At 44.3% G+C, this 23,502-nt stretch overlaps 3 protein-coding genes across 4 annotated transcripts; 2 read left to right on the top strand and 1 right to left on the bottom strand.

The window, feature by feature from the left end:
• The first annotated feature begins 68 nt into the window (after positions 1-68).
• LOC149865995 (histone H2B 1/2/3/4/6) lies at positions 69-21,641 on the top strand. Of its 2 annotated transcripts, none has more exons than XM_090041036.1 (2): positions 69-386; positions 21,158-21,641. In XM_090041036.1, exon 2 carries the CDS (start codon positions 21,179-21,181, stop codon positions 21,557-21,559), a length of 381 nt encoding a protein of 126 aa, XP_089897162.1. In that variant the 5' UTR covers positions 69-386; positions 21,158-21,178; the 3' UTR covers positions 21,560-21,641. The 2 variants fall into 2 exon arrangements, with proteins under 2 accessions (XP_089897162.1, XP_089897161.1); XM_090041035.1 differs by having other exon boundaries at positions 70-386; positions 21,137-21,641.
• On the top strand, positions 18,763-19,612 carry LOC149865997 (histone H1.01-like). The gene has a single exon (XM_090042777.1). The coding sequence runs from the start codon at positions 18,805-18,807 to the stop codon at positions 19,465-19,467; it is 663 nt and encodes a 220-aa protein (XP_089898903.1). The 5' UTR covers positions 18,763-18,804; the 3' UTR covers positions 19,468-19,612.
• LOC149865996 (histone H2A-IV) lies at positions 20,413-20,863 on the bottom strand. The gene has a single exon (XM_090041034.1). It carries the CDS (start codon positions 20,836-20,838, stop codon positions 20,449-20,451), a length of 390 nt encoding a protein of 129 aa, XP_089897160.1. The 5' UTR covers positions 20,839-20,863; the 3' UTR covers positions 20,413-20,448.
• Positions 21,642-23,502: the final 1,861 nt, after the last annotated feature.

Genomic DNA, 23,502 nt, shown 5'->3' with positions numbered 1-23,502 from the left:
TAAAATAATTAGCCTGTTAGTAGTAGTAGTCATCAATCTTTCCCTCTTCATTCTATTAACAACTAGCTACCATACTCAGATCAAGGCCTCCTAATTATAGACACTGCAAAAATAGATAGCAGGAGACAGACCAGTTGAACACCTTTCTAAAATAGAATCTGATGCAACACAGAAACTAGAGCTTGGGGTGTAGAGGGATAAATAGATACCTACTCTTACTTCTGTAGGCTCTGGACATGGTCAATGACTGACAAACCACAGCAACTCGTGGTGCTCTGGTGTGGTGCCAGAGGACTGGAAAAGAGCCAATGTGGTTCCCATTTTCCAAAAAGGGAGGAAGGAGGACTCAGGAAACTACAGGCCAGTTAGTCTTACCTTGATCCTGGGTAAGTTTTTTGAGATAATTATCCTGGCATGTATCCACGAGAGGCTAGCGGGGGAGATTATGCTTAGGGGCAACCAACATGGGTTCATTAGCGGCAGGTCCTGTCAGACCAACCTGGTGGCCTTCTACAACCAGGTCACCAAATCCTTAGATGCAGGTGTAGCAGTGGACATAATCTTTCTGGACTTTCGGAAGGCCTTCAACACTGTCTTTCATCCTGTTCTCGTTAAAAAACTGGGGGACTGTGGCATCAACACCTACACAGTCAAATGGGTCGCCAACTGGCTGGAGGGCCGCACCCAGAGAGTGGTGGTGGATGCGTCATTTTGACCTGGAGGGATGTGGGCAGTGAGGTCCCCCAGGGCTTGGTCCTCGGGCCCGCACTGTTCAACATCTTCATCAGTGATTTGGACGGGGGCAGCACCCTGTTCAAATTTGCTGATGACACTAAGATGTGGGGTGAAGTGGGCATGCTAGAAGGGAGGAATAGGCTGCAATTGGACCTAGACAGGTTACAGGGGTGGGCGGATGAGAATAGGAAAGGATTCAACACTGACAAGTGCAAGATGATGCACCTGGGGAGGAACAACCGGCACCATACCTATAGGCTTGGGAACTCCCTTCTTGTCAGTGCAGAGGCAGAAAAGGATCTTGGAGTCATCATTGATGCCAAGATGAACATGGGCCGGCAGCGTGGGGAGGCAGTCAGGAAGGCCAACTGCACCTTGTCATGGATCCACAGATGCATCTCAAGCAGGTCCAAGGTGGTGATACTGCCCCTCTATACGGCACTGGTCAGGCCTCACCTGGAGTACTGCATCCAGTTCTGGGCGCCGCACTTCAAGAGGGATGTGGACAACATGGAGAGGGCCCAGAGGAGGGCAACTCGCATGATCAGGGGGCAGCAGGGCAGGCCCTATGAGGAGAGGCTCAGGGACCTGAACCTGTTCAGCCTCCACAAGAGAAGGCTGAGGGGGGATCTAGTGGCCTGTTACAAACCAGTCAGAGGGGACCAGCAGGCATTGGGGGAGTCCCTGTTCCCCCAAGCACTGCCAGGAGTGACTAGAAATAACGGTTATAAGCTGGCAGATGGGAGATTCAGGCTAGATATCAGGAGGCGCTACTTCACTGTCAGGGCAGCTAAGATCTGGAACCAACTTCCAAGCGAAGTGATGCTGGCTTCTACCCTGGTGGTCTTTAAGAGGAGATTAGACGAACACCTTGCTGGGGTCGTTTGACCCCGGTACTTTTTCCTGCCGTGGCAGGCGGTTGGTCTTGATGGTCTGCTCAGGTCTCTTCCAACCCTACCAACTATGAAACTATGAAACCTGTGCAGGCTACTGGTCTAGCAAAAGCCCAAGTTGTGAAGTCTGGCTAAAACTGAAAGCCACAAACTGTGTTCCAGAGTGAACCTTTGTAGATGTTGCAACTGGCTTAGCAAAGTAAAAGAAAAAGAACTTGGCAAGTAGCATTCCCGGATAGTGAGAGAAAAAGATAAGTTCTTTTTCCAAGAATTGTACTTTTCACAAGGACAGACGCCAGCTAATTGCCAGGTTCACAGAAAAAAATGATTAAGTCCATTTCCCAGAGTCTCAGGGTGACAAAGTTATTTTAATAACACCTATCAGAATATTTATTTACATAAGACACATAAATACTGGGTGTAAATAGGGGGAATTTGGGAAAAGACTCAGCAAATTTGGGAAAAGACTCAGCTGTCTGCCTGCATGCCAGCATTCTCCTTTTGCCTGTTTCTCCTCCAGTCCTCATAGAAGAGAAACTGTATTGTGCAGTTACAGGTAGCTAGATAGGCATGCAGACAAGTGCCTTTTCTTGTGCTTTGGGATATCATCAATAAATCTGAGACCTGTCTCTTGCTTCTATTTGACTTGGGTGATGATAATCCTTACTTGCTAAGAAGGAACGGAGGATCATTGGTAAATGTGACTGCATCGTGATCTGGCATACAAAAAGAGTAATCAGTAAGGGAATTGTAATTGGTGCTTAATTTTTTTCTAGGATTGCAAAAGAGTCCTGATAATAGACAAGCAGAATGGTACCAGGCTTTTGGTAACATTTTAGTAACACCAGGTTTTTGGTAACACTTTAGTATTTTTCTGTGTATTATTTTGATATGCAGTTCATAATACTTATCACCAAAAACCTACTAAATGTGAAATATGGGTTATGTTAACACCATTAGAATGTTATGGAGTTAATACCACAGTTTGTCCTGCCTAGAGTTGATATCCTTAAGATGCTTTACCATGAATGAAGGCCTTTAATCCTTCTTATTAAATATTCAGAATCTCTACTATTAGTACCTTGGAAGGATATGTAATACCAAGTGGCTAAGTGGCTTGATTAAATACAGTATATTAATACATGTAATCAAGCCTCTTACTATTATGTATCAGTATACTTATAAACCCATATATATATATATTTACATATCTCTTTCTGTCCATCCATCTGTCTGTCTGTCTATCTATGCCAATATGTAATATCAAGTGTCTTGATATTCTTGTATAATATTCAGCATAGGATACAATTCTTTAATGGGGAAAATCATGAAAATATTTTTGTGCATCCCACACTATGTTTATATTCTTTCTCTAACCATTTAGAAGTGACAGAAAGACATAAAGGGTCCTGGCTATATAAATGACAAATTTCATTTTCAAAGGAACCCTGCCTCATTCAGTGTTCTTATTGATGATGATCACTCAAATAGAAGTATTTTGAAGCCTTCTTTATCTCATGTTTCAGTATGTGTTCCCCAGCCTTGTCCATTGCATGCGATTCAACTTTGTTTTGAATTGAGACCTACTCAGATCTTGCTACACTTTTTCTATGGAATTTCCCATTGCAGTAGTGCAATGCTTCACAGCAGTTAATTAAGTCAGTGTCTCAACACTCTTGGAAATTGAAGGAGTGTTATTATCCTGAGCTGACACATGGGCCGCGTCCAGATGAGAGTGGTTGTGCGGTATGTGGCATCACACATGTAGGTGTCCCCCACGCTGCTACCTTGCAGCACAGGAGGTTTTCTTGACTGTGGCAGATCTCAGGATAAAAAAAATCCATGCCAAACAAAAGTGGAGTGGCACACGTGACAGCAGTGCACACCACCCACAGTTGGAGCCTGGTCAGCCCAAGCCACACACTGGTTGTTGGTCACGCTTCCAGCTGCAGGACTGCTGTGGCTGCAGCTTCCCCAGCCCGCAGGACCCCACCTGGGGTAACCTGCCATGTGCCAGAGTGCATACGGCACAGGTATTCCTTGAGGACAAGTAGCAGGCAGCAGTACAAGGCATGCCATTGCTACTTGTCCCCAGGGAAGCAAAGGTTGTTTGGATGCAGCCATGGGGAACTAAGTCACAAAGGAGCTAAGTTAGACAAGGATTTATTCAGAAGATTCATCCTAAAAGCCAAAGTGCCACTTTTAGATCAAGACTTGGGGATACATTTCTGTATCATTTCATTGATTGAAAAACCTGGTAATAATATGTATGTAACTGTGCAACATAGGCATGCCCTGATTAGAAGGATTTATTTTAATCTTCCCTCCCAACACTTTCCTCTGCACACAACATTATTGTTGTCTAGTCTAATGTCATGAATATTAAAACAACTTTACTATATAACAGCAGCTTTTATCAGTGTACATTTACTCAAGACTGCTTTGAAAATTACTGACTCCTTAGAATCCAAGGTAAGGTTTAGGGTCTGCATTTGAGTTTGATTAAGGAAGAGGGAAGGGTATCTTAACATAACCTCCCCTCAAATTGCATGATATGTTAAGAATATTTCCCCTAGACACACTCACATGAACTTGAAAACTATATCTCTGCTCCTCCCCAAATTATAACATCCACTTGGGATTTATATCGAGTGACATCTGGCACCCATTGCCCCTTTGGGGAGGGGGTAATTTAAATGATTTGGTGTAAAATTTTATTTTAAATGTCACTTGAACCAAAGTGATGGGAGAAAATCATTCGCCAATCCATGGCTGGACTTGGCCTGTGTTGAAAGACAAGATTATAGTTTCTCTGTAGCCTAATCCTAAATTGGGCCTTCATAATTTAATCATCTCCCTTTTGCCTAACCCAGAATAAGATAACCATGTTACATATCCAAGACTCATACCCCAGGTTTCACATCTTATGTCCACATTAACACTAAACCCATTAATGGGAAAGAGACATAGTAGTTCATCCTGCCAGAAATTGTTGTATAACTCTGTGGTCATTTTGTTTTAGGGAATTTTGGAACAACTCATCTGCCTGTTTTGGTGGTTGCTGGAATACATAGTATAATAGCCTTGTGATCAATTCTTATTGTGGAATCTAAATTGGTGTGTAAAGTTGTACTGGACATGCATGGCTGGATTATATAGATGGGGGAATTTTTAGCCAACTATCTCTAGGCCTAAAAGACTCTCTCAAAGTTGATATCTCATTATTTTACCTTGCAGTCATGGTACAGGTATTCTGCCAATCTCTCCTTTCATCTTCAGTTTGATTTGCTTCCCATGCCAAGTCTTTTCTTTACTTTTCAGCCATCCCAGAATCAATCGATTAAGGCATAGGCTCCATTTCATACTTCTGGATTTACAGCCTAAGGTAGTATTTACGGCATCTTCAGCAATAAGTTTCTTTTTCTTCTCCCTCAGCCTTGAGTCTGCCACCTTTGGTCTGCAAAGAGTAGTCTCAATGGCATTTCCTTACCATCCTACACCAAAGAATGAATAAAGAAATAAAAAGAAAATAAACGCACCTTGAGTGACCATGGGGTTTTATAGATTCATAAATGCTAGGGGCTAGAAGGAACCTCAGAGATCCTCAGGCCCAGCCTGCCTTCTCAAAGCAGTCTTCCCCTGAGGTGCCTTGGTGAACTCATGTACTCCTGTCCCCTGATGTTTGCACCTTACATACTTAAAGGCTGCCACCAAGTCCCCTCTGAGTCTCCTCTTCTCCAGGTTGAATAGTCCCAAATCCCTCAGCCTCTCCTCGTATGGTCTATTCTCCAGGTACTAATCATTCGTGTGGCTCTCCTTTGGACTCTTTCCAGCTTCTCCACATCCCCTTGAACTGCGGCACCCAGATCTGGATGCAGTATTCCAGCTGCGGCCTCACTGATGCTGAGTATAGCTGGAAGATGACATGTTTGGTCTTACTTGTCATGCTTCCGTTAATACATGCCAGAGTGTTGTTGGCTTTGCTGGCTATATCATCTCACTGGTGGCTCACATTCATTTTATGGTCAATCATGACCCCTCAGGTCTCTTTCGATTGTGGTGCTGGCTAATGTAGCACCACTGAGCCTGTAAGTAGATTGTACTTTATTTCTCCCTAGATGGAGCACTTTACATTTATCAGTGTTAAACAATATCGGGTTTAGACGCGCTCACTTTACAAGTCTATCCAGGTCAGCTGGCATCCTCATTCTTCCTTCCAGCATGACCACACTTCCCTATAACCTGGTGTCATCCACAAACTTTGCCAGTAACGCTTTCCAAACCCATGTCCAAATCGTTTCTTCTACTTCTATGCAGCTGCAACCCAAGTTGTCATGTTTTTATTCCAAAAGCCATTTCTTTTATGGCATTGCTGAATAAGCTGTGCTGTTATTTTAGATTCTTAACTACTGAGCTAACAGAAAAATTTCACTCCCCCTAAATATCACTTTGAGGGGAAAAGATATGTTTGTCTTGAGAGACTGGTAGGGGTGTGGAAGAAGTTCAGTCCTAGTGAAAAAAAACAGTGTTGGTGAGTAATTAAATCCACTCCAGACAGTTGTGCCTGTAAAAGGCCTGGTCCTATTAGCTGCCTCAGACTGAAAGAGAGAAGTTGGTATTATGGTCCAAGGGTATAGACATTCTAGTTAATGTGAAAAAAAGCTCTTTAAAGCCATAATGATGAGCATTCCTAGTTGCTAATTAACCAGCTATCACTTCATTTGCATTCAGTGGCTGTTTTTTCAAATAGTTGCTGGTTTCTTCCTATGCAATACCAGGATTCCTAGCAAAGAGGCAGGAGATTCCACCACCCTCCTAGCTGATCACTGAAGGACAGCAATCCACCAATATGATGCAACATCTAAGATTTAACAATATACAGCAAATGTCTAGCCACACAGTAAGTTATTTAAACACTGAAGCCAATAAGATCATCAACAGATATTTTCAACTTAGAGCCAACTTCCTGTCCCAAACATTCTGGGTTTAGTTCTTTGCTGATCTTTATTATCTGTGGCTACCTGTACTATAACATCCTTCTATTTGATTTTAACTACAGAAGGTATCTGGTAGTGACATGCAGATCTGGGATGATCAATAATGTCGTCCAAATCTTTGAATGAAGGAGGCCACATTTCCAGTTTGTTGGGTGAGGGAGGAGGAAGTAGGGGAAGTTAAGAAAACACCAGAGCTAGTAATATTGTCTCTACCTTTCTTTCTGTCTCTACCTCTGAGTGATTCAACTGGTACTAGGTACTGCCATTAACACATTTATGTGTTGGTCAACTTCCTGCATTAAAGCAAAGCAAAACAAAACACACCTTTTATTGTTTACACCCCAAGACACAAGAATAAACACCTATTCCAGTGTCTATCTCATTACCTACAACCATACAATATAGATTCTCAACTATACTGACTGTGAAGGCTCAGGAGTGAGGAGGGTGGTCCACAGACTGGCAGCAAGTTTTCTTGAGTTTGCTGAGTTCTCCAATATTCCCTCCAGCCTAGTCCTTATATTCATACATGTCTTATTCTAATAAACATTCCTTGATTTATTTTAGTCTAATTTATTTGTTTCACTGAGAATATGGGAACAAGACTGAACCAGTTTTTCTAATGATGTTGAAGATACCAATTAGTTAGGATTTTTGTCCTTGTAAAAATTAGAATTTTGAAAGGGAGGATTTATCTTCTTTCATCATTTTGCAGCGAACCTTAATACCACCCTGTTCTCTTTTCACCTCTTGTCCACTGGCAAGATTGCTTTGTTTTTACAACTTATTTAATAAACAATGCAAATATATCTGTTCAAGAAAAACTGCATCAAATATATTTGGTTAAATCAGTCACTATCAGTGACAATTTTAAGCTAAAGCTATGCTATACTGTATTTGAATTGTTTATTGTAAGTCCTCTTTGTATAAAGTTTTCTTTCAAGCCTTTTGCTCTCTTTTATTTGATCTCATTACTGGTTTAGCTGGATGTGTTGATTGCTTTCTTTACTTTGCTGACCAGACTATTGTAGTTGTAATGTATACAAAAGTTCAATCTGTGATCATTCAGAAACAGTCTGGGGGGCCTTCTGCTTCAGTCTCACTTCTGCAGCTTGATGTAACCCCCTTGAAGCTGGCTAAATTTGGTGACATCAGGGAGGATAGTACATTAAAAACATAAGAACTGCCATTTCCTGGGTCAGACCATAGGTCCATCTTGCCCTGTAAACTGCTTGTCACAGTGGCAGAGAGTGGATGCTGAAAGGGAGAGTGAACTGGGTATGAGCAGGGTTTTTTCCTTGGAAAATTTGAACCTGTCAGTACAATAGTTATTTGTGGAGGAAACCAATACTAATACTGAAGGACTGAGGATGCAGGACAGTGGAAGGCATATACTGTAAATGGTGCAGTCTTCGCACTAGCATTCTGCTGATACTTGTCTGTTATTTGAAGACTTCAGTCATTTGGGCAGTTGGTGCTAGCAGTTTGACAGAAACACGGGGTTTTGCAAGCTTACATTAAACTATCTGTGGACACATAGTATCATAGAAAATTAGGGTCGGAAGCGACCACAGGAGTTCATTTTGTCTAACCTCCTACTCAAAGCAAGACCATCCTCAACTGTATCATCCCAATCAAGGCTTTGTCTGCCCAGGTCTTAAAAAACCTGTGAGGATGAAGATTCCACAGCCTTTCTGAGTAGCCAGTTCCAGTGCTTTACTACCTTCCTAGTGCCAGAGTTTTTCCTAATATCTAACCTAAACTTCCCTTACTGTAAGCAAACCTACAGAAAGAAAACTCAGGATATACGCTATAGATACCACCAATTTGCCAGTAAAACTGTAAATGTGCCCATACTTGCTGTTTCCATATAGTGCAAAACCCCCTTATTCTACCACCAGAATAACCCTTGCTCTGTAAGTAACAGGCAACTTCTGCAGCTGCAGATAAGCCACCAAAAAGTCCTGAGTCATCCTGGGTATAACCTAGTTATAGGCTGTACACACACTGTTATACATGTGTTATGTTATACCTGTTATGTTAGACACATGCACATTTAACATGTGTTATACACATATAACATGTATACATGCTGTGTTAAACACGTCCTATACCCATGTCACACAGTGACAACATTTTCTGGCAGAAGGCATGTATAGTGTACAAGCCCCCAGTTTAGCTTCCATTTTCTGCAGTATAAGATTGTTCACAAGAGCAATTCTCATGGAGCACCTGACATGGTAAGACATGGCCCCTCTTATTCTACAGTAAATTGTTTATAGGTCCATACTCTTATAGGAACATAAGAACTGCCATTTACTGGGTGCTTCTACAGAGACGCTTTACTGTGCATTAGACTAACCTAATGCACAGTAAAGCATCACATGTGCACTGTACTTACCAGGCACTAAATTAGTCAAATGTGCCATTTGCTAGTACCAACACATACAGGGAAATTTTATATATGTATGCACCGCAGCACCAGGTGCTTTGAAAACCTCCCAGCACTGTAATGCCTACACTTGTATAAGTGGTGAAATGCATGTCAGAGCGCAGAAAATGGCAGCGATGCACTTTTGAACAAAAACACATTCAAGGTGTTTTTGTTCAAAAGTGCACCGCTGCCATTTTCTCCATGCTGGCATTCATTTCAAAACTTATACAACTGCAAACGATGCAGCGTGGTGCACATCAGCTTGCTTGCAAAGCAGACTTGATTAATTGAATTTGGTCATTCACCAATGTGCTGGATTTCCAGCATGCTGCAGCATGAAAAAGTATGTATTAGATAAATAATGCTTTGGTAGTGTGCAGTAGTGCATGTTTTGATACTGATTAAGACCAATTTTACTTTAGGTCGGCCCAGGGGACCTCTCCTACCTGGCTAAGCCCTGATGCAGAGGGAGCTTTGCTGGCTGCAGGGGGCTCTCTCCCAGCCCCACACACATCAGGACAGGGCCAGGAGAGCTGTTCCGGCTTCAGAGGCAGCTGTCTCCTAGTCCCATGCACATTGGAATGAACTCCCATGTCTCCTGGCAGCCCCTGGGCTGCTGCATGGAGGCAGAGCAGGGCAGGAACAGCCCTGGGCCAGGCTGCTCCCACTGGGTGCAACTTTGTGCCCGACAGGGTGCATGTATAGATGCATTCCTGGCCACATCTTACTGCGCATTATTGTACTGCATAGTAACCTAACTGCACCTTAATTGCTTATGTAGATACACCCACTTGGTCAGACAATAATGTCATCTTGCCCAGTATCCTGTGCCCCAGTGGCAGAGAGTATATGTTGAAAGGGAAATTGAACAGGGGAATGAGCAGGATTTTTTCCACTGCTCTTCTCTCACTTCCAGCTTCCAGCATTTAAAGTTTAGGAAGTTCTGATTCAGAAGCTGTACCCCTAACTCCCATGCAGAATAGCTGCTGATGCCCTTTTTCTGATGCACAGGCCTAGACATGCTGACATTGTATCAATGGAGGAACGTTTCTATTTGCTAATATTGTAGTAATGGAGGAATAGGAACATCTACTGAAATGATACCTGAGCCTTCACACCTCTTGGGCCTGTTGTTTCAGGCACGCTCCAGGAGACACTCACAGACAACTAAGAGGAGTGGACCAGTGCACACCTTTGTAAATCTCTTATGCTGCATATGACTGTGTAGGGTTTCTTCTCCATACATAATGGCCAAATTAGAGTGGGAACTCTAGGTCTTCCCTCCCCTGGCTCTCCGTGCCTCCAGCCAGTATATGTACTCTTCACAAACCCACTATTTTCTTTCTTTTCCAAGTTTCCTAGGAGCCTGGGCTAGCGAGCAGAAGGGGATGGTCTTGAAGGTTTGTGTGTATGTGCATGCACACACGCGCATATTTGCACATTCAGATGCATACATGTGTGAATGATCAAAATACTCAAGAGCAGAAGAGTGGGGGTAGTTTAGAGCAATGGACAGGGTGAAGTGAATAGTGAAGGGACAGAGCAACGTAAGATATTAGCATTGATAAAGAAGTTTGCAGTAGCAGAGCAGGTTCCAGGGCGCCTTAAGAATGAGGTAGATATAAAACATGTCTCTCCAATTTTGTAACTTCTTTTCAAACAATCATTTATCGAGTCATGGGCCATCTTTATCTGTTGACTTATAAATACAGATAACTTAAAGATGAAAATTGATTCAACTTTTGCTTTCAGATTTCCTGTTTAATAATATTTTCTTCAGAACTCCTTCCCTTCTCATTTTGATGTCACACCCCGTGTCACTTGTGCTGTAGTTTTGCAATCCATCCTCTCAAATCACGTTCTGGTGTGCCTTCCTTAGTAATTCAATACATTACAGAAACCTGGTGTAGCTCATTCAGCATGTCTTTTTTCTTGTTTGCTGCTTTCTTCCTTTTCTTTAGTACAAAACAAAAAGAAAGGTATGGCTGAGATGGTGTAGACATTAACAGTGAGCAGATATTCTGAAGAGGACTGTCATTGAGAGATGGGGTTTATTGGATTAGAACTAGAAAGAACATCTCTGAGCTTTGGCTAGAGTCTAGCCAACCTAGTAAATAGAGTTTTAAGCTAGGTTCCACAGAAGATCGTGAACAAAACCCTCCAGCAACAAGACAAATAATCCAAAGAGAGGACTGGAAAAAGAAGTGCAACTCAGGGAAAGGGTCAGAAAACTACAGGACAGCAAAAAGGGATGTAAAAGGGAAATAAATAGGTCAAAATACAAAATACTTCTGATGTATGTATACAAATGGGAGAAGTACAGCTAACAAACAAGATGAGCTGAAAGCCACGGCCTGTGAAAGAAACCATAATCTGACTGGTATCACAGAGACCTGGCAGGCTAGTTCTTTATAACTTGAGTATCAGCACTGAATTGTGCACAAGTTTCAGGAGAGAAGAGTTGGAAGAATAGGTGGTGATGTCAGAAATGTATACACTTGTTCCCTGGTTCAGGGGGAATAATATAGCAGATCAGAATGTATCTGGAAAAGGTGAAAAATAAAGTAGTGATATGATCACAAGGATTTATTACAGCCCACCAAATCAGGAAGAAGTGGGTGAAGCACTCTTCAAACAGGTGACAAAATTATTCATAAGTTACAAAATGTTTGTACTAAATAGTTGCATTTTTTTTTTCTTTGCAAGCTTACAAAGCCCGAAAGCTTGCAAGAAAAACATTTTTTGGAACTATTTAGTAGGTCTGATAAAAGATATCACTTTTACCCCAAGTTTTGTCTGCCTTGGATAAGGAAGAGGAACTTTTGACTGGCCAGAATGAATTCAAGTCAGTATGACCTGATGAATTTCATCCTTGAACCCTGAAGAAACTGGCAGAAGAGATCTCAGAGCTTTTGACAATGATATTTATAAAGTTGTGGGAGACAAGCAAGGTACCAAAGGTCTGCAAAAGGGCCAGAATAGTGTCCCTTTTTAAAAAAGTTAAAAAAGGAAGACCTGGATGGTTATAGAGCAGTTAGGCACATCTCTATACCTGGGGAGTTCCTGGAGCATATCATAAGGAAGTCCATTTGCAAGCATCTGAAGAAGTAAATGCTGATCATAAGCAGCCAGCATGAATTTCCTAAAAATAAATCATGCCAAACAAATGTAATCTCTTTCTTCAGCAAAATAATTACCTGGGTAGATTAAGGGAATGCAATGGATATAGTGTATCTGGACTTGACAAAGTCCCACATGACCTTCTCATAAACAAACTGTAGAAATGTGAGATAGATAAAACCATTATAAAGTGAATTGGCAACTGGCTCAATAGCTGCAAGCTATTTATAAATGGATCCATGTCAGAATGGCACGCGGTTTTAAGTGGAGTGCCACAGAGGCCTGTCCTAGGCCCAGTGCTGTTCAATGTATTTATTAATTATTTGCATACTGGAATAGAGAGTTTCTTAAGCAAATCTTCAGACAACGTAAACTGGGAAGGAGTAAGAACACACAGGAATTAAATTCAGAAGAATCATGGATAGACTGGAAAGCTGGGCCAGAGCCAACAGGATGAAGTTCAGTGCTGATAAATGCAAAGTCCTGCACCTCAGGAAAAATAATCAAAACCACAAGTACAAAATGGGTGATGACTATTTTGATGGCAGCACTGTGGAGAAGGATCTAGGAGTCTTGGTAGATCATACACTCAATATGAGACTGCAGTATGACACAGATGCACAAAAGCAAAGATGGTTTTGAGCTACATCAATAGGAACATTGGATTCTTAGAGATGTGGAATGAAAACCCAATCCAAATGGTGCTTTACTTTCAGCTTGGTGCATCTTTGATCCAAGTGTAGTTCATGCCCAGAAGAGTCATTGCCTTAGTTTGACCCAGCTCACCCGAAATCTGTATAGATCACATGCTTCAGTGAGTCTTTTTGGTTCTTTTATCTAATAGCTGGTTGAATCAGCTTTTGATAAAAGTGCCAAAAAGCCCCACTGAAGCACCCAAATTATACAGATGTTGGGGAGCTGGGTCAAACTGATGTGCTTCCTCTTTCAGTAAAGCGCTGTTTTATTTTTTTTTTCATGTCTGTCCGAGGCCATTATGTATAAGACACAGGAGGTGATAGAGGCCTCTTTACTTGGCACTGGTTGGTTAGGCCTCCATCTGGTATATTGTATGAAGTTTGGGGCTCCACATTTTAAAAAGGACATGGAGAAGTTAGAGAGGGTCTAAAGTGGGTGACAAAAATCAATAAAGGCCTTGGAATGCAAGTCATATGAAGAGATGCTGAAAGAAATAGGCATGTTCAGGTTGCAGAAAGGCAGTTAAGAGGGGACATGATAGCAGGTTTCAAATATCTGAAAGGCTTTCATACAAATGAGAAAAAGAGGGAGAACTACTTTCTGTCTCTTGCAGAAAGCAGAACATGGACCAATGTCTTGAGGTTGCAGTAAAGCAGGTTTACGTTGGATATTGGGGGGAAAAAAAACTTCTTCATTGTTAGAACATTAAGGCAATAAAATAGTGTGCCTAGGGAAATGATGAAATCTCCATCATTAGAGGCATTCAAGAGACTGGATAAGCATTATATAAAATAGAATCCTTTTAGTTTTTATTATAATAGATTTAATAGGCCTTTAGTTTGGTTAAGTTTAATTTAGGCTAAGTTAGCATAGTATAAGTGAGGCCAAAGGAAGTAGTGTAAAATGAAATCATAGGCAACAGTAACTTCTCGAAAAGACTACCCTGTATTAGGACATCACATCTTGATTAAGGTTCTGACTTGACCAACAGGATGACACAGAGTTTCTCTTTTCTGGCCATGTTTGTTGAAGCTGCTATGAAGTAATGGAAAACTTTGTTTGAATGGGGGGGGGGGGCAGGGAGGGGGCTCAGTGGTCTGAGGTGGTTTCCTCTGGCATCCTCTGTTGAGGTTCCTATCTGCAGATGTAATGAAGATCCAATGCCTCTTAGAACTTAGTCTCCAAATTTGGGTAAGATTTCCCTAACAGGACAGCCACTTGTTAGAATTTTTTAGGATATTAAGTTGTGAAACTGCTTATTTCTGATTAAATCATGAAAGTATATCTTGATATATATTGTGGTCTTCTTTACTTGCTAGCAATATTTATAACTGGAGAATACTAATACAGTTAGTTTTTTAATTTACTGGATTGGAGCACTTATTTTGAATGAAAAAAGGGGGAGCCAGAAGAAACTCTTAGACCCCTAAATCTACTCTTGAAGTCAACAATCTATCAGGGATAGTATAGAAGTAGCTATGCCTGAAGTGCTCTGTAAGGAGCAAGAATTAGAAGTCCAGGAGCACCATCCCCTCTCACTCTTCCCTTCCCTCCCTTCCCCCCCCCTCCCCCCCCCCCCCCCCCCCCCGCCACAATCCTGGGAGATAATGAGAAAAGTTCTGTAGCCTAAAGCAAGTGAGTATTGGAGATGACCATACACAGCAGAAAGAGAATGAATTAGAATTTCACAACTTGCCTAGGAAGGAGGTTAAAGGAACTGGGATAAGATTATGGAGGAGATACATGAAGGGGAGGTTTGACTGTCCAGTAAAAGCTGTGATATGTGGAATTATGCTTGTTATCCCCTGGATGCAGAGCAGTATGGCCAACATATAATTTTCCCAAGCTGCTGGGCTTTCCAGCAATTTGTCTGTCTCTTCTTATGGCTGCAGCTAAGATTGGGATTTTAGTGGGGCCTGTTGATGCTTCTGCTGCCATTAAAACCTAGAGGCTCCAGGACAGAGGATCTCAAAATTGCACTGACAGGAGTGTGTGACACAATTGCACATATACACACACAAAAATCACTAGGTGTGCATGCGTGCATGCGCACACACACACACACACTACCAACACAGACACATACACATCCAAGATTACCAGTCTAAGCACATGCACACCTATCACCAATTCAAGCACCTACACACTATACACACCAAAAGTTAGACAAAAATCAGTTGTCAATACCCGCATACCCAATACACATACACAGATTACTAATTTGTATACCACACACAATGACATATATATGGGGCTGTGCTGTGGCGGCAGCAGCTGCAGCACTGACACTTGCTGCGCTGGGTAGCGTTTGCTGCTGCTGCCCACCCGGAGCTCCCACACTGGGCAGCACAGAGGCGGCAGTAGCAGCCACATTGCAGCCTACTGTGGCGAGTACTCTGGGTGGGCACCAGCAGCAAACACTGCCCAGCGTGGTAAGCAGGGGGCTGCTTTCCTCTGGGCTGAGCAGCTGCTGCTGCCGCAGTGCAGCCCCAATGGGCAAGCCTGGAGCCAGTGCAGGGCAGGTTACAATCTGGTGCTGAGCATGGAGAAAAGCCCCCACCCCATGGCTGGCACCCCACGCTGCAGCCACTCACCGCCCACATGGGGCTACCTATGCCTGCTCAGGATAGCCTCGTGTGGGCTGCAAGTGGCTGCACCAGGGAGTGCTGGCCACGGGGCCACTTTTCCCCTGCTCTCAGCACCAGTTTGTAACCTGCTGATGAGCGCAGGGCCAGGGCTGCATGCTGCCCCCTGCCTGTACCATGGGGCTGAGGTGGACACTGGGAGCGAGCAGGTGCGGCAGCCAGTGGGAGCGCGGGGGCCACACCAGTGTCCCAGGGCCAGCACTGGCAGGGCCCAGAGTAGGGCGGCAGGAGTACAGGGTCTCGTCTGGTAGGGGCTCTATGGAGCTGGGCCAGCTCCCCCCCTCTCTGCTGGTGCAGCACAGCCTGGCTCCACAGACCCCTGCCAGCCTGTGCTCCACTCTGGGCCCTGCCTCGCCCTGGCCCTGCGACATTGTTCCCAAGACATTGGGACATTGGTCCCAAGATGTTGACCAGGGGCAGGGCACCTGTCAAGGGGCAGGGCTACCCATGCGGCCCTCCACAGCCTGCCAAAATTGGGTAAATGGCCCTCCACCTAAAATAATGGCCCGCCCCTGCCCTAGTGGCAGGGGCATGCCCAGGCAAGGATCAGCCATGGCGTACTGAGCATGTGCACTCTAGGCGAGGACATGCAGTTCCAGGTGTCTGTGTTGCAATAGTGAGTTGGCTGATTTCTGTAAGGTCTTTGTCTTTCAAATGATCTGTCCCTTGCTCCTGGATGAGTCAATGGTCCAGTCGTTGAGGTGATGATCTAGTCCTTGAGTTGATTATTCCGTAGAGGCTTGCTACCATTGTATCTCAAGCACCCTCATTCATCCCCATTCATTTAGGAACCAATTTACATGAGACTGGTTAGACATGAGTCATACCTTACACGGGGCAGAGGACACAAGATGGAGGCTTGACTTTCAAAATGGAAACTTGACATAACTTGACATTACTTATGCTAATTTACACATGTAGGCCTAAATCATATAGCATCAATTTAAAACAACAGTAAAAATCAGTAAAACGGTAATCACTCAGTAAAAATCAATATAAACATAATAATTATGCAATATAAAATATAAAATAGTGGGTCAAAGAAGGAGAGAGAAAAGAAAAAAAACTTGCTACAAAAATGCTAACGCTTATCCTAAGTCTTAGCTTAAACATACTTATCTATAGGGAATAGAGAGGGAGAGAAGTCAGAAATAGTTGGGGAAGAGAAGGAATGTATGTTAAAACAAAATAAAAGGAAACAAAAGAAAAACTGGGGGTTTTGCTACAATGAGGAGTTTGACCCTCTTCCTTGGATCTCTCAAGCACATTTTATAAACTCTTGCAGCAGCAGTACATTTCCCCCCCATTTTACCTATGACAGGTTCAGGTGTTATGCCTTTTGGTTATGTAACCACGTTGATTGTGCAGTTTTAGTAACAGTTTGGTGGGGGAGACAAAAAAGCCTTCCTGTGGAGTAAAGGTAAGTACCAAGGTTCTGGGGTCCCTATGGCTGGGGTCCACGTACCAGGACCAATCCAGTATGCTATTCTGGGGTTGTGTCACAGGGCCAGCTATATAAAGTGTTAGGACTGGGACCCAATTCAGCACACTGCACTAAAGACCATGTGCCAGATCTGATACTGAGCACTGGCTTCAGACCCAAACTCCAAGTCCAGAACTACAGGGTGGCTCTGGAGCTATGTGCCAGGTTGCAAATGGCATGCCTGGTCTGTCCGTGGACCAATCCCACCTGCCATCCTAATCCAGAGTGTGGTTGGAAAAGGCTCCCCATGGGTCCACAAATGTGTAGGCTGGGGGTGAGAAGGGAGAAAGCGGGTGTAAGGAGAGGTTGCAGAATTAATTGTGGCAGCTCCCAGAGTTCAAACAATTAGTGCTGCCCGCATTCTGAACCCCTCCCCCACCAAATTTCCAGACCCAGGAAGAGCCCTTTTCCTTTTCCCTTTGCAAGGAAAAACATATAACTCACACCCCAGTTTACCTCAGCTGATTTGGGGGGGAAGGTGTCAGTTATATGCAAGAAAATATGGTATATCATCCATCAAAAATCCACTTCTGTGGTTCCCAAGGAGATAATTGCTCCCTTGTTTACACCTAGTTAATCATAAGATCACTTCAACCAACTTCTTACCATTGTTGTGGAAAGGAAAGACATTATAACAATTCCTCACCCTCTTAGCATTGTAAAATAAATTAATTTAACTCTTTCTGAATGTTTTATTAGCTCTAAGGAATTACTGGGGATGAGTGCCAATTGATGTGAACCTTCCACTACCTGCAGAGAGAAAACAAAACACAGAATCAAAAATAACTAGTGACTTTAAAAAGACAGATATTCTAACACAATCCTTTAAATGCGTTTCATCCCATATTGTTTAGAATCACTTTTAGAATATTATTTCTTATTGAAACAGATTAAACAAACAATGCCATAAATACTTCTACTGTGTTTTTGGTCTCAGATTAAAATACTATAATAGCAAAATAATTTGTTTGCTACATTTGAAGGACAGTGGATGCTATTTAGTAAAATCATTCAAACAGCAAGAAAGTTACTTTAAAATGAGGAAAACTCTAAAACAACCAGCTCATTTGTCATTAGTATGTTCTATTGTAACATCTGGAGAGGCAAAGTATGTTCTAGACTTTCATATAGAAGTAAAGGTTATAAATACTACTCTACAGATGTTTAATCATTCCCATGTAATGCTGTATAAGGCACTATTTCAACAAAATTAAATGTTTTTAGGATGTAAATAACACAGTTAAGGCAGCCAATTCTCCATCCATATCCAAAGCTTAGATAGCAAATTGTGTTACTTCCTTCTCTTCAAAAACACTTTACACAGAAAAAAATCCATTCAAATCACTTGCTTTTCATTCTGACTTGAAGAAAACACTCTCAGGAATAAAATGCACGTGTCGACCCGGCGTTGTCTTGAAAGGTATATTTTTATTTTGCAAGGAAAAACAAAACTTTCTCACTTCAGAGCTTCCTTCAGCACCTGAATGCAGAGTTTCTGGGTTCCTCCTAAATCCGTCTTTCGCCTCTCCCCCTGGATATTTCACCGAACGAAAGCACTCTCTGTTCCCTTCTCACGGGAAAGAAATGGGGTGATTTGGGGACGGATATTGAGGCGAAAATGCACTTTTTTAACTCCAAAGAAACACAAACTGAGCAGGCAGAAGAGCTGCTTTGCTTTGCAGCTGGGCGGGCTCTTTAACGCACCAATCAGAGAGCAGCTCTCCTCTAAAAATACCAGGCATCTGACCTACTCCAGCCCAATTGTTTTCTTCTGTCTAGTGGAAAGCGTCTGTCACCAGCGATGTCGGAAACAGCACCCGCAGCCGCGCCGGATGCCTCTGCCCCCGCCGCCAAGGCCCCCGCCAAGAAGGCGAAGAAGGCGGCGGCCGGCTCCAAGGCCCGCAAGCCCGCGGGGCCCAGCGTGACCGAGCTGATCACCCAGGCCGTGTCCGCCTCCAAGGAGCGCAAAGGGCTGTCCCTTGCCGCGCTGAAAAAGATGCTGGCAGCCGGCGGCTACGATGTGGAGAAGAACAACAGCCGCATCAAGCTCGGACTCCGGAGTCTGGTGAACAAGGGCACCCTGGTGCAGACCAAGGGCACCGGCGCCTCGGGCTCCTTCAAGCTGAATAAAAAGCCAGGCGAGGCCAAGGAGAAGGCGCCCAAGAAGAAGGCGGTGGCGGCGCCCAAGCCCAAGAAGGCGGCTGCCAAGAAGCCCGCCAGCGCGGCCAAGAAGCCCAAGAAGGCGGCGGCCGTGAAGAAGAGCCCCAAGAAAGCCAAGAAGCCGGCGGCCGCCGCGGCCAAGAAGAGCGCGGCCAAGAGCCCCAAGAAGGCCAAGGCGGCCAAGCCCAAGCGGGCCGCCAAGAGCCCGGCCAAGGCCAAGGCGGTGAAGCCCAAGGCTGCCAAGCCCAAGCCCAGCAAGCCCAAGGCAGCCAAGGCCAAGAAGGCGGCGCCCAAGAAGAAGTAGAGCGAGCGGAGGAAGATGCTTGTTGTGCAAACAACCCCAACGGCTCTTTTAAGAGCCACCCACCCCTTCCTGAAGGGAGCTGTAACTCTGGGATGGCTGAGAAATCCCCGCTGGACTTTTTAAATGAAGTTTTTCTCTCTCCGCTCCCCCGCTTTGTCTCTGCTTTTTCTTAAATAGACAAGAAAAGCAAGGAGCCTCCTGCCACGGAAAGCGTGCGCCCTGTACCTTTCTGGCTGTGACTTTCTGTTTTTTGCAAGCAGGACTGGAGAAGCAGCTCGCAATCGCAGCTTCTTTTACTCCGGAATGGACTCCGTGGAGGGAAGGCAGAGGGGGCAGCTTCCAGGCGAGTCGGAGCCGCCAGAGGCCGGCTTTTCCCTGGGAAAGCCCGCGGTTGAGCAATGATGGCTCCAGTCCCGAGAGCTGGAAGGGAGGAGGCGGGCGGGAGGAGAGAAGGGGCAGAAAGGGTGGTCGCTTATCAGCTGCGTCCTCTACTGCGCTGGTTGGGGCGGGATCGATTCGGGAGGGTGGGGAAGGGCGGGGGAGAGAGATTGTTGCTGCCGGTGATGACGAGTGTGGACAATAAATTTTTTTTAAAACTTCCTGCTTGTCTCGGGTTTGATTCGTTTTCTCTGTTTTGAAAAGCCCGCGCTGCGCTGGGATTCGCCCCCGCCAACCCGCCCCGCTTTTCAGCGTCCTAATATTTGGGAAGGAGCCTGGGAGGCGGAGCTGGGAGGAGGAGGGCGGAAGACGACTGGGCTTACAGGGGGAGCTCCCGTCTGGTCGGAAACCTACCCGCGCGGGCAAAATCCCCATCAGCCGCCAATATCCCCTGCCCAGTTGAGTTAGAACTGCAAATAAAATGGCATTTCCTACTTGTAACTGACCCCAGCGATAACCAAGCCTCTTTTCTGACGAGGGAGGTGGCTCTGAAAAGAGCCTTTGGGGTAACTTTTCCGAGGCCGAATGCCTGCACGGCTGGGTTTACTTGGCCTTGGCCTTGTGGCTCTCGGTCTTCTTGGGCAGCAGCACGGCCTGGATGTTGGGCAGGACGCCGCCCTGCGCGATCGTCACTTTGCCCAGCAGCTTGTTGAGCTCCTCGTCGTTGCGGATGGCCAGCTGCAGGTGGCGGGGGATGATGCGCGTCTTCTTGTTGTCCCGCGCCGCGTTGCCCGCCAGCTCCAGGATCTCGGCCGTCAGGTACTCCAGCACGGCCGCCAGGTAGACCGGGGCCCCGGCTCCGACCCGCTCGGCATAATTACCTTTGCGGAGTAACCGATGCACCCGGCCCACCGGGAACTGTAGCCCGGCCCGCGAGGAGCGCGACTTGGCCTTGGCCCGCGCCTTCCCGCCCTGCTTGCCGCGGCCTGACATAGCTGCACTAAGTGACAAGTTAAAACGAGTAGCTATGCAGAGAAACCTCCAGTAAAAAAAAAAACAACCGGTTTTGCATTCAGTATTTATACCGCTTCTCAAGCGGCTTGATTGCTGATAGGCTGGAAAGTAAGTTTTGCACCAGCAGCCAATGGGGGGACGTATCTTATTCTGACCAATCGCGCTTCTCTTATGATGTCATCTGAATAGTTCAGCCAGTTAAAATTTAGGAAAAAGATTAGCTAGTTACCGAAGCTCTCTATAAATACGTGGGGATTTGGGTTGTGCTGTTTTACAGTGCTTTGATTGTTCTTTCGAGACGGAAAAGAGGTCTGCTAGAATGCCTGAGCCCGCCAAGTCCGCTCCCGCCCCCAAGAAGGGCTCCAAGAAAGCGGTCACCAAGACGCAGAAGAAGGGCGACAAGAAGCGCAAGAAGAGCCGCAAGGAGAGCTACTCCATCTACGTGTACAAGGTGCTGAAACAGGTGCACCCGGACACCGGCATCTCGTCCAAGGCCATGGGCATCATGAACTCCTTCGTCAACGACATCTTCGAGCGCATCGCCGGCGAGGCCTCCCGCCTGGCGCACTACAACAAGCGCTCCACCATCACGTCCCGGGAGATCCAGACCGCCGTGCGCCTGCTGCTGCCCGGGGAGCTGGCCAAGCACGCCGTGTCCGAGGGCACCAAGGCTGTCACCAAGTACACCAGCTCCAAGTAAACGGCTTCCTCGCAGGTTTCCTGCATCGTTTCACCCAAAGGCTCTTTTAAGAGCCACCCACTTCTTCATTAAAAGAGTTTAAGTATCACTGTTTTTTCCTTTGCATTCTAAACTCTTCAACCATCACTTTCTATTGTTTGATCAATGAAACTGATTATCTGAGTTTGCAGTGCTAAGAATATGATTTAGTTCCAGGAAAAAGGTTCCAGTATTAAGTGTTTGTCTTGTGTGTTTAAGAAAAAAAAATTCCTGAAATCAAGGTGAGGGAAATAAATGCACTATAGTAGAAAAAACAATGCAATTGTTTTCCAAGTTGGGTCTCAAGTTATTTTTTTCTGGAAAGTAAAGTTTAGGGAGAAGTACAGTTCTTGCCCTGGTTTCTACTGCCCAACATAGTTGTACTAAGCATCGAAGTTTATCAGAAGGCAGAGATGGGTGAGTTAAATATTTCAGAGCAGCATAAGGAACAGACATTTTATTGGGCCATTCAGGGGTGGGGTGGGGAAGACATGCTGAAAGAGAAAGCACTGCTCCCTTTTCTACCTAGTAATTTAGTGGTTAGGTTACTTGCAGAGAATTACTGCATTTTTTCTCAAAAATACACACTTTCCTTCCCTCCCCACCCCAAGCAATTTTTTATTTTCTTTTTAATAAGCAAATAATGTTACCTGGTTTTCAGACAGTTTGCTCTTGTTATGCGTGGCTTTCATCTATTATTCCTCTTTAGGTAGCCAGAATAGTGGGTATTATGGAATTAAAATGATGTAATTATATTTCCTGGAAATGAAAGTTGTTTTTTATTTATTGGGCAGTATTATTCAGATGCACGTTATGCATTTATTCAAAGGGAAGAGGAAGCACACAGCATTTTACATGATGGATGTCATGGGTTAAGGTTTGTTTCTCAAGGAGACTTCATGAGCACACATCATTTCAACTCTTGTTCTGTGCTCTTGTTCTGCCTTTTGGTTTCCCTGAAATGACTACAGGGAAAATACATTTGATAAGCACCAGCAGGGAACTTATTAATTGGAGGCATCACAGGGGAAAGGAGTGCACGCTGTTGATTAGATTTCTGGGGCTACCACTGAGGGAGATGGGCCTGTACACATTTGTACAACATAGGCACAGACTTGTGAAACATTCCATTCATCTCAACCACATGCTTTCAACAACATCAGAAACCCCATGGAGAGGCATACAAGCTGACCCTACACGGAAAAAAAAACTAACCCACTGTAAGGCTGACATTTTATTTTCCACCCTCTCAAAGACCATGCCTTCCCTGGAAAATGCCAGTTTTCAGACATTCCTTAGAAATATATTTTAGAATACTTAGGACAGCAATAAAAAATATTAACACCACCGACTATGCAGTCTTTAAAAAATAAAAAAAGGAGCCTTTGTGGTAACAATATAGAGGAATTGTGGTGGGACACTTACAGCATCTTGTTATACCTCCAAAGGCATGGGCCTTTCTCTGGATTCATGCCAGAGGCTTCTTTCAGATGACCCAGATGTTATTTGCACTGGGAACTCAAAGATGGCAAGGTGTGATGTTATCCATATTATTCCATTGTATATTGTTGAGTACAAAAACTAACATGCCTATTTCTCTCTGTCCTTCTGTACCACTAGATGGTAGAGAAGTCTCCACCTCTTTTTATCTGGTGTCAGTTCTTGATTTCTTATGTAAATCAACCCCTTTGTTTCCTATTTACTTGCTCAGATTTCCTGCTTTGCCTTGATTATTTGCCATATATCTCTGAACTCCTTATTCATAAAATGCTTTTTCAAGATAGGACATAACAGTCCAAACCACTGATTCATCCTGGCTAGCCCAGCATGTTGGGGAGACATACTATGGTGATATTTTCAAACTTTTGCACTGGAGGCAGAGTTTTTGCTTAAGGATTTACATTTTGAAATGTAATATAATTTAC

This window comes from Crocodylus siamensis, chromosome 4, assembly GCF_052110815.1.
Source record: "Crocodylus siamensis isolate JL-2025a chromosome 4, ASM5211081v1, whole genome shotgun sequence".
NCBI classification, from domain to species: Eukaryota; Metazoa; Chordata; order Crocodylia; family Crocodylidae; genus Crocodylus; species Crocodylus siamensis.
The sequence above is the reverse complement of the archived record's forward strand: the minus strand, read 5'-3'. Positions and strand labels throughout refer to the sequence as shown.